General features: G+C 29.7%; 1 protein-coding gene across 1 annotated transcript; it reads left to right on the top strand.

Annotated features, from left to right (window-relative positions):
• Window positions 1–8189: 8189 nt before the first annotated feature.
• On the top strand, window positions 8190–9598 carry LOC110652758 (uncharacterized). Its single transcript, XM_021808375.2, has one exon. The coding sequence runs from the start codon at window positions 8205–8207 to the stop codon at window positions 9480–9482; it is 1278 nt and encodes a 425-aa protein (XP_021664067.2). The 5' UTR covers window positions 8190–8204; the 3' UTR covers window positions 9483–9598.
• Window positions 9599–12375: the final 2777 nt, after the last annotated feature.

Here is a 12375-nt window from a genome sequence, read left to right as displayed (position 1 = left end):
GTTGATTTCAAATTTATTTTTTCAAATGATTATGAAGAATTGTTGATTTTTTTTTATTTTTTGAAAGTTGAGATAAAAAAAATAAAAAAATTTTTAAGCTCCAGGATTTTCATGGCACGCAAATTTATATATTTGTTTTTTCAGGATAAATATCATTGTTGGTGTTAAAATTCAAGTTAAATTAGAATTAGGTATTTACAATTAATTAGGAAAAAGTTTAGTTTAGGAAGAAATAAAATAAGAAGTTTATTGCAATTTAAATTATAAAATTTAATAATTAGAATTCTAAAAGTACTAGATTTTAATGACCTGTATATATGAGTAGTTGATTTGTCATTATATTATAGAGACTCACGAAGCAGAGAGTTGTGTTGAATTCCATGAGTTTTATTTGAGTGATTTTGAAAGTGAAAAAAATTATTAATAGTTGTATAATTATTTTTTCTTTAATAGTGAATTTATTCGTGGAGTAGGTTTACGTTAAATCACGTTAAATTTTGTGTTCTTTAATTTGTGTGATTATGATTTTCACAACAAGTGGTATCAGAGCTCTAGTTCAAGATGGTGTACACAAAATTTAAGGTGGAGCCATTTGATGGAAAAAATAATTTCAATATGTGATAAAGCACCACGAAGGATGCCGTTATGCAACAAGAATTAATCAAAGCATTGAACGAAAAAGTAACCAACAACCATGAAAAATGATGATTAAGAGGAGCTTCAACAAAGGGTTGTGAGTACGATTAAATTGACATTAGCCCCTAATATGAAGTACAATATTTTGGAGGAGACTTTTCCTATTGTTTTGTGGAAGAAATAGGAAAGCCTGTACATATCAAAGTCACTCACAAATCGTTTATACTGAAAGAAGGAGTTGTACCTACTCAGAATGGAGGATACTGATGTGAGGGATCACCTTAATGTTTTCAATAAATTAATTACCCAATTAGCTAGCGTTAGTGTAAAGGTTGATAAAGAAGATAAAACCCTCTTGCTTTTAACCTCTCTCCCACAATCTCATAAAAACTTGGTGACAGCCCTAATATTTGGGAAGGAGACTTTAATGGTGGAAAAGGTTGCTGCAGTTACCTTGGATGATTAAAAGTTTAAGAAGACAGGTAGTAATATTAACTTAACTTTTTATGTTATATTCTTTTCTAATAATTAATTAATAAGTATTAAAATATGAATGAAAGAATTTAGAAAATGATTAAATTATTTTATAATTTTTTAATTTGCAATAAATAATAATTAACATATTAAAATCTTAGTCTTATTTTAAAAAAAAAAACTTATATAGATAAAAATCCTAAATCACAAACAATTTTATTAATAGTAAATGATAATATGTAATTTAAAGGCTTAATATTTATTTTTATAATTATAGCTAATTTTTTATAACAATTTTAGCATGATTTTAAAAGTTTATTTAATATGTAGTTAAAATTGATTTAAATCAATTAACACGATATAATTTTGATTATTGGTTTATCTTTCGGTTATAATTTTAACTATTAATTTATTTCAATTTTCATTACTCACTAAAAATAATAAATATTTAACATCAAGCTAAAATTCTGAAAAATTAAAAAATTGATTATAATAGCAAGAAGTTGAAAAAAAAAAGTGGGAAGGGAGGAATAAAGAGATTTTCAAAATTACCTTTTATTATTATTATTATTATTATTATTATTATTATTATTATTATTATTTATAAAAATACAAAAATATTTTCATAAAAAAATTGTTAGTTATAAAATTCTTATTATAATAAGATAAAGTCAAGCAATAAAGCACATTTTTTGTCATACCATCTCTGTTTTAAATGGATAATAATAACTTTATAAAAAAATTGAAACTATTTTGAAAACAACTTTTAAGAAATAATAAATTTTAATTTGTAAAATCCAAATATTCACATTCACATACCATATTTATGATATTTTATTTATAATATTTTAATAATTAAAGTAATGTATATTAAAAATTCTATTTTATGTGTTTTATTTTTAATATTTCAATTGACTAAAGTATTATAACTTGTTAATTTTATTTTCTTATAACTGTTTAAAATCAATTTTAATTAGAAGTAAAATATAGTCATACTAAAGAATAAATAAATTCAATTGGCTATTGAAAATAATATATAGTGATAATATTATATTATATAAAATTAAAAGAAAAGTATACAAAAAAATTTTAAATCATAAGTTTATATAACGAGTAAATCCGTGCAACACACGTTAAAATAAAAACTTGTTTTATTAAATATCAAACAAAAAATACATAATTAATTTTCTTAATCTAAATACATAGATAAACATATCCTAAATTGAGCAAATATTAGAGAGATGGCATGATAAAATTTTGAAATAAAAAAAAAATTATTATATATTAATTTCTATAACTAATTCTGAATATATGTGCAAAGGATTGTGCAAATGGTCAGTTCGATTCCTAACTAAGCCAAATGGATAAAACCAAAAAACGAAATTCAAAAAAAATTAAGAGCAAACTGAATCGATAATATGGGAAGAACCGAGCTAAATCAAACCGATAAATATCAGTTTGATTTGATTCGATTTTAAGAAAATCGAATTTTCAAACATTCAAGCAAAATAGAAAATTAGTGCACTGTGGCTATGCACAATCTCATATCCATTTATCTTTCCATTTAGAATCACAAATCTATAATCAAAATCAAGTATAACATAAACCCATTACCCATGAAGAAATTTGTTCAACTACAAATTCATAATCAAAATCAATTACAACACAAACCAATTACCCATAAAGAAATCTGTTCAATTAGAACTACAAATCCACAATCAATATCAATTATAACACAAACTTCTTACCTATGAATAAATCTATTTAATTAGAACTATAAATTCATAATCAAAATCAATTACAACACAAATCCATTACCCGTAAAGAAATCTGTTCAATTAGAACAATAAATCCACAATCAAAAATCAATTACAAATTTTTCATGAAGAGATTTGGTAGCATCTTTACTATTGTAATAACCTGAATTTTAAAATATAAATTTTATATTTGTTTATAGTATTTAAATATTATTTTAATATTGTCTAACTAATTTATAATTTTGTAACACTTTCATTTATATATTTTTAATGTTATTTGTAAACATATTTTATAAAATTATTTAATAGTCCAATTTTAAATGAAATGATTAGTTTTAAATATTAATATTAAATCAATTAACAAAAAATATTATTTTATTATTGTTAACATTGGTTCTAAGATTTGATTAATTATTATTATTATTATTATTATTATTATTATTATTATTATTATTATTATTATTATTATTATTATTGTATTTTTTGTATTATTTAATTATACATATATTTGTATTTTGGGACCCAATTGAAAAGAATTTTGGACCCATTTGAATATACCCAAAAAGTTCAAGAACTAAAAGGGTAATTAAAAGTAAAAAAAAAAAAAATTCAAATCTACAAACAAACTCCCCCCCCCCTTTTTTCTTTCTCCCCAACCTCACTCTCTCCCTCACTTTCTCCCTCTCATTTTCCCTTTAGCCAACGAACCAGCGACGCGGATGGTGGACAACTGGCCCCTAGCGACAACAGGCGAGCTCCACGGCAACAAGAATGGCAGTGACAGCGTCTGGACAGCAAGGAACGTGAAAGAGAATAGAGGAACACCTCGAAGCCTTCTCCACGTGTTTCCGGCAAATCCAGACATTGGACGGCCAAAATCCAACTAGCAACAGGCCTCTCGCATTCCTAGTTTCAAGACCCAAGCTTCCTTGCCAGATTCCATGGTGTTTTCTAGCGAGGGAGAGAAGAGAGAAAGGTGGGTTAGGCAGCAACTTTCTAGCCAATTTTCTGATGATCCAACCATCAGATCGGCAATCCAAGACTACCGTTGAACTCAGAGTGATGAAACCTTCGAGATGGGACTAAACTCTCTGATTGGATACTATTTGAAAAAGGCAATCATTGGATGACCCAGATCATTTTCAACCCTTTTCGATGCCCACAAATTAAATATAATTTTATAATAATTATTAATAATTTATGGGCTTTGTTTAAGTGCGATCGAATCTGCGATAGCTCACTGACACTCGAGAACGAGTTTTCAGCCCGATTAGGGTGTCCGACGGGCTGTCTTAGAAAGTGATCATATTTACAGTCATTTTCAGCATTTTTAGACATCCTAAAAGTGTTCCAGGTAGAAGAATTTGCAAAGGTAGTCCCTAACTCAAGTTGGGTAGTTTGTGCTTTGATTAAGTTAGCTGGTTAAATCTATACAATATTCTTGGCTTAGAAAAATTTAGTAAAGTGACTTTGATTAATGCAAGGACAATATGGAGGACCTCCAGGAATATTTTCATAATTTTTGAAGTACTGAAAATAAATATTTAAACTATAGAGGAGTTAGGAACCCTAGTTGGAGTTTGGCTGATTGGACCTAGATTAGGTTTCTTGTAGGCCCTGAATGGGCATTATAATTGTTGTGGTGGGCCTGAGGCCCTGTGTGTTGTTGTTTATGAGTTTCTTATAGCGGGTTAGGTCTAGTTATAGGAAAGACTCTGCCGAAATTTTTACACGATCTTAGGAATTATTCTTATTTTTTAAATTAAATTAATTGGTTAATTTTGTCAGTCTTTTGATAGAGGTCAGTGTGCATGTTTAGGCGATCGATGCTAGCCACTTCTCCTTCCAGCAGGACCAGCTGCAGTCAAGTCGATCAGTCTGTGAGTTAGATATTAATTATTTTTGTAATTTCAATAGTAATTATATATCTGGCATGCTTATACATTCTATAAATAATTAATTATGCACATAAATAGTTAATATGTTAGAGACATTTTAGTTGCTGCATAATTATTTATTGTTATTTATTTGTGATTGCCGCTCTGATGATAATTTGGAGCTCTGTGTGTGTGTTGGCATGAGTATAGTGTGGATATGGATAGGATGAATAATCGCGACTGGAGCTTGACTCACTGGGACTCAATCCTTATATATGGATAAGTCGGTATGAGCATGGCTTTGAGTTGATCTCATTGGCCCCCGCACTGGGATTATTAAGTGAAAGTCTGGCTTAAGTTGACCTCGCTGATAAGTATTAGATTAAGAGAGCTGTATAGGGGATCAACTCCCATATATATATATATATATACACACACACATTGACGTGATACACTGGATGTGTGAGTAGCTCCAAATTAACTTCTCGTGTGAATATTGGGTGAATTATTTATTTTGTGTTGGATGTGCATTTCATAGTAGGAATGAAGCAGTTTTAGATAGTTATAAAAATTGTACCTATAATTAATATCTAAACTCTCTGAGTCGACTGCTCATTTGTATTCAAATATTTTTCTCAGGTTATAGGAAGAGCAAGTTTACTTTTCGATACTAACCTGCATTTTCCTTCGCAAGTTGTGCTTCATAGTTTAATAGCTTTTATTGTGTCTATTTATTTGTTTATTTATTTAATTATTTGTTTAATTACTAGAATTCTGCTGTGACATTGGCTTATGAATATATTATATTATTTAATAAAAAATTTATGATATGAGATGGTTTGTACATTCTATGTATTAGGGTTGAGCTAGACTCCCCTAGTAGGGGATTTCTTATAGAAATTGGGTTGAGTTGGCCCAAATAAATTTATAGTGGTTTTTTTTTCTTTTTTTGTATGTTAGGCCTTGATTTTGGTCCTGGTTATGGGTTTGGGAACGGTGAGGCTTACTATGGGTCTTGGGGAAATTGGTTGAGCTATGCAGTTTTGTCAAAAGCTCTCGACTGGACTATGTACACAAAAGCACTTAAGCAGCGAAGAGTAGCCGAGAGGGGAACAAGCAGGAGTAAGAGTAGCCAAGAGACGAAAACTTGGGTGGCAACATTGAGAACTTGGTTGGTGATGGATTTATTGATGAGGAGCAGAGTATTGGGTAAATATGTGCAAAAATATCTATGGATCTCACTTGGTACGCGAGTGAAGAAAATTTCAAGAAGAAGAAGAAGAGTATGAGAAGGATGAGGTAAAAAGGAGGAAGGAGAAGTTAAGAAGAACAAGAACCAAGGAGTACATGGCTTTCATCTGAGAAAAGAAGAGAAATAAAGGGATAAGGATATTATGTATTCGTTAAATACAAACACGCTAAATGATGTAGCATAAGGGTTTCAATCGGTTCGATTTTTCTTTTGTTTTTCATTAAAAAAATTGAACCGAACCAAAAATAAAAAAAAATCTCAAATCGAACCACATTAATTAAATAAAAAATCAAACCAATTGAATTGAATTGATTCAATTTGATTTTTTGATATATATATATATATATTAAAAAAAATTGAACCAAACCAAAAACTAAAAAATCTCAAATCTCAAATTGAACCACATTGATTAAATAAAAAATCAAACCAATTGAATTGAATTGATTCAATTTGATTTTTTGATTTATATATATATATATATATATATATATATATATATATATATATATATATATATATATATATATATATATATATATATATATATAGGCTTAAGTGGCTGGCATGGGCCACTGCCCCTGTAAGATTTTAATTTTTAATGGAAGAAGGTTAAATGTGAATATATTTTTAATGAACTCTCAAATTTGGCCTCCTAAAATAATTTTTTAGTGGAAGTTTAAAATAATTATATTTATTTATTGATCCAATTAAACAAAAAAAATAACATTTTTAAAAATTTATTTTTATTGATTCAACTAAAATTTAAAAAAAAATTAATAACTAATATTTTTTAAATTTCCTTCCAATAATGAAAAATGAATTTTAAAATTGTGAATGAAACACATTAAAAGATAACTAATAAAATGTTTTTCTTAACTTACAAATTGATCAAATCTTAACTAGCTTATATGCTTTAAAAATAAATTTATCTTTTTATTTATTATATATTTTAGGCTTATAAGCTTAAAAAAATAATAATAAGTTGGGGGATCAGCATTTTATTTTAATACTTATAATTTATTTCGACCAAATATATTTAATCATATTACTCTTATTTAATTTTTAAAATTTCAACATATATCTCATTTAATATTCTTTTTAACAATTCTAACAATAAGTATGCTTACTTTTTACCAAATATATTAGCTTCTCATTACAAATTAATAATTATTTTAACTAAACATGTAATTATTTTAAATTTTAAATGTTTATAAGTTTAAATTAATTTACAAGTCAAATTAAATATTTTTTAAGTTTAATTATTATGTCCGTCATTGACCCCTAAATTTGAATACAAGACACCTTGTATTTATCGTTGACCCCCTAACTTTATATATATATATATATCTAAAATTTTAAATGTCGTTAGAAATTTATGACTTCAATTACAAATAAAATTACATAGTGTGCTGAAAATTTTAATGAAAAAGGACCATATGATTTTTCTTTTCTTGGATTTGGTTGTGCAAAATTTACATTAAGGGATCAAAGGATATATCAATTTTCACGATACAACCAAAATTCTAAAAAAAAATATAAGATATTTTGCATGCGAATATGATATCAAATGTGAGAATTAATTATCCACCACGGTCATGTCATCAACTTGTGATAAAGAATTTATAATACTAATAATAAAGATATTTTAAAATAATTAAAAGATATTTCATATGAGGAATTATTGACAAATTTTGATTTTTATGTTATAAATGCTTAAAGATTATAATAATAAATAGTGGAAAATACAAAATTTTTTAATAAATTAATTAATTAAATTAAAATAGAATTAGAATAAATAAAAAACTGACTTCAAATTAAAACAAAATTAATTAAAATTAATATAGAAAATTTATAATATAACAAACTTGGTCTAGGAAATTTGCGATAAAACGTCTGAATTTTAGCGTGTAGAATTACATATTCAAAATTAATGATAAATTCATAATAAAAATAATTTAATTTTACAATTTAAGTATCTTTGTTTTTATAATATATTATATTAGACATCATCAATATTTAAGTATAAATTAAAATTAATTTATATATCAATTTTTTTTAAGGATATATTTGTTGTAGCCAAAAGAATGGAGAAGTAAAACAGCCGATCCTATTTTTCCTCCTTAATTCTCTCCTCATCTTCTATTTTGTAAATTTTCTCTTCATGGCCTTCTTCTTCCTAAGATACCTGATACCTCTCATAACGGTCCAATGTCGCAAGATAGCTTCGCCTCTGAAGCCACAGCCACAACCACTACTGCCACCACCACCACCGCCACCTCCCATAAACCCTCCCAATCCTCATTGACTGATTACTCCTACAAAATCCAATCAGCCATCCAATCCCTTTCTTCCATTACTACAATCCCTCCTTCTCTCATCTCCTCTCAAGACCCTGCCTTCTCTCTCCTCCATGATCCTCATGTCTCCTCCCAAATCTCCTCTCTCCTCCGCCACCCCGACTCTGGTGCTGGCGACAACAACCTCTGCCGGTGGTTTTATGACACGTTCCAATCCACCAGCCCTCAACTCCAACTCGTAGTTCTCCGTTTCCTCCCTATCATTGCCGGACTATACCTCTCTCGCGTCCCTTTACGAAAACCCTTAGCTGGGTTCGAGGCGGTTTTGCTGGCTCTCTACGCCCATGAAACCACATCCAGGAATGGCCAGGCTATAACGGTGAACATACCCGATTTATCAAATTCCAGTGTATATCATGAAACCAAGGAGGCTTCAAGGAACAACTCCACTGATCTAAACCTAGCGGTGATATCGCCAAGCTTGGAGCCTCATGGGACAGTGAGATCAACAAGGAGGGCAAGAATTGTTGGAGTTGCATTGGAATTATATTTTAGCAAGATATCTTTGATGCCTGTGGGATCTAAAATAGACTTCTGCGAGTTTTGTGAGGTATGGGCTGGTCAAGAGGGTGATATGTATAAGGAAAACCTAGGCGGAGGTGAAAATGGGGACAGCAGGGGATGTGGAGATGAAGAAGGGGACAGCAGTGGAGGTGGAGGTGAAGAAGGTGAAAGCAGTGGAGGAGGAGGTAAAGAAGGGGAAAGCAGTGGAGGAGGAGGTAAAGAAGGCGACAGCAGTGGAGGTGGAGGTAAAGAAGGGGAAAGCAGTGGAGGTGGAGGTAAAGAAGGGGACAGCAGTGGAGGTGGAGGTGGAGGTGGAGGTGGAGGTGGTGGCAGCGTTTACGAGGAGAAAGGAAAGAAGGAGGGGAGAATTCCACTTCCATGGGAGCTTTTGCAGCCTGCATTGAGAATATTGGGTCATTGTCTTTTGGGTCCTAAAAAAGATAAGGAATTGAGTGATGCTGCTTGTGTAGCAATTAGAAGTTTATATGCAAGGTCTTTGCATGATATTAATCCTAAGGCAATTTTGGCAACTGGGAGTCTGCTTAGGCTTAGCAAGATTGGTATGAATTCACAGAACGAAATTGATTATACTGAGATTTCAATGACTGATGTTATTTCACTTTAATATTAACTGCTACTAATATTTAATGCTTATCAATTTTCTTGGCCTGAAAGCCTTTCAATTTGATGGATATAGACTTGTAATTGATTTTGTAGGCTAACCAGCAGTTGGCTTTCTGAATCATTAATAAGAAGATTTTAGAGATTATTTATTCATTTGTTTATTTATTTATTATATGCAGAAATTATTTAGTTAACAGGATCTTGCAATTTTAACATTTTCTTAATTAATTTATTTATTTCTCATGGTTCCATATTAATTCCATTTCTCATATAAATTTTATGAATCTTGCGATTATCATATTTGGGATATTATTGATTGGAGTTTGGTCTATTCATTTACAGATCCTAACAGACGTTTTGTTAAAAGAAGCATGGAAATTCCATGCCTCTAAAATGAAAGTAAGAAAGAAAGAAATAAATCCCATGTTTCTATAAGCATAGATAAAGAAACTCCATGCCCTAATAGATAATGTTTAACTAATTCCCTGGTTGTTCCAACTATTGAGGCAACAAGTGGACACATTAGGCCAATAGGAACTGACCCAAGTCCAACACAGAAAAAATTAAAGATAAATTCTTATTTAGAATTGATTTACTGTAAATTTAAAATATAATATGAATGATAAAATTTATATATTTATATTTTGAATGTATAAGATTTATGTAAAGTTTTTTCATAAAATTAAATTTTGGAAGTAAAGTCAAGCTCAATCTCATGGAGAAATTTTTTGCTTAGACGTGCGGGTTATATAATGGACGACCAAAGTATAAGTGAGATTACAAGATAAACTCAATCTAGACTGTAAAATTATATATAGATGTGTGTCATATATCTACGTAAGTCACTACAAAAAAAAAAGGGCATTAGCGACGGGAGAATCCGTCGCTGAAAGTCTGTTGCTGTCGCTGAAAGTTTCAGCAACGGATTTGTAACGGATAACAATCTGCTTAAACGCCGTCGCTGATTTTTGCAACCAATTTTCTATTTCCGTCGCTAATGTTAGCAACAGAATTAGCGAAACTAATTGCTATCGCTAAATCTCAATAACCATCAACCAAATTTCCGTCGCAAATCCATCAATAATCTGTTGCTAATTTGTTATTATTTGTCATTTTTTTTAATTTCTTATAATTTTTATAAATTTATCACAAAAATTCATAATCAAATACAATAGATCGATCACAATAATTTTGATTCCATATAATTTAAATGTATATATTATTAAAATTAAATAATCCATGCAAAGTATCATATATTTATAACAAGCAAATTAAATTAAGATTACATCCATATAAAAAAAAAAACTATTATTCTAAACATTATTTGCTTTTTCCATCTTTCCTTTTCAATCACTGCTCTCCTTTGTTCAACATGCTAGGCAACACCATTTGCTAGCTCTTGGTGATGGAAGTCCAGTGTTTGTATTCTAGAACCTCAATGGATCTGATGCTTGCATCACTTCATTCAAAGTAACATCAAATTAGATGCAAGTCAGATGTGACCAAAGTAATTGGATGTCAACCTAAATATACAACAGGGACAAAGGTTCCCTTACCTTTGCCAGTATGCACAAAGAAAATAAAAGGATCCACCTTGTCAATTGGTGATTGCGACTCTTCTTCATCGTTGTAGTCATAATTTGAGTCCTCATCCTCGTCGTCATGTGGAACAAGAGCCTTTGCCTGTGATATCAATAGCAGAGGATGATCAAGAAAAACAAGAAGAGTGTGATTTAAGGCAATCTTTGATACGAAGTATTTAGGTGAGTTAAAATACCCATGGAACTAGAGAAAACCACCAATATAGTAAAAGGATGAGAAAATCCATGTAGTTTGATGAATTCTTCAAAATAAAAGGATTTGAAACTAGCCTAGTACGTGGGATTTTGTGAAATCCCTCTCCCTCAACATGTGGATTTTACAAACTTAATTCAAAATTGCCCTTCAATTCCATGGTTTTAGACTGCGTTAAGAAACATGGAAGATTGCCCAAATCCTGGATTTGAAAATCTACATGAATTTGAACAATAAGCCCTGCTACCCTTTTAAGTTAAAATAATAGCTGCTACTATTTTTTTTGGAAAATGTAAGCCGTGATCAACAGCCATACAACCTCAGATGTGATCAATATACCCTCCGGTTTCCATTGCCTTTTGATTACAGTGTTAAATACTTGCAATGTTCAATTACCAAAAAAAGAATTATAACATCTAGGAGCACTTTTTAGCATTGAAATTTGCCATTACGTCACCATATTAAAAAGGATAAAGGTGGACCTAGATTATTAATTATGTACGAAACCTTCACTTTGTTCATATTATTTTATGTCATTAAAATTTCTTTCTCATTTGCTAAAAGTAGGAAATCCAGAAGTGAAATCAAGGAAACTACAGTAAATAATAACCAAAGAACATGTGCGAGAGAGGCAACTATTCTGAGACCCAAAAAAAAAAAAAAAACAACAATCAACCTGCCAATTTTGGTATTTGAGAAGTTCACATTCAGGAAATAATATCTCAATTTGAATAATTCAACTCTGCCTTCTCTCTTGTAAAAAAGTTCAATGCACTACCAATTCATTTAATTGGCAATTCAAAATTACCTGTTATTTTCACCATTCAAAGCTTATTATGTTTACTATATTTCAAATATTCTGCATTATCTATCTAAAACTGATTTAATAAAAAATGACTTTCCAAAGACTATCAAACAATTAGATCTAAATCAAAATGTATAAAATTAACTAAAAACCTATTTTTATAAAATTTCCACTGATGCATTCAGCAGCTTCTCTTCCCAACTTCATTGCTTCTGTGATAGTTAAGTGCAGAGCATTACCTCCACTTATGGTTTTACATCTAATCTGCAACAATATATATATATATATATATATA

This window comes from Hevea brasiliensis, chromosome 6, assembly GCF_030052815.1.
Source record: "Hevea brasiliensis isolate MT/VB/25A 57/8 chromosome 6, ASM3005281v1, whole genome shotgun sequence".
Taxonomy (NCBI): domain Eukaryota; kingdom Viridiplantae; phylum Streptophyta; class Magnoliopsida; order Malpighiales; family Euphorbiaceae; genus Hevea; species Hevea brasiliensis.
This window is presented reverse-complemented; position numbering and strand designations above follow the sequence as displayed.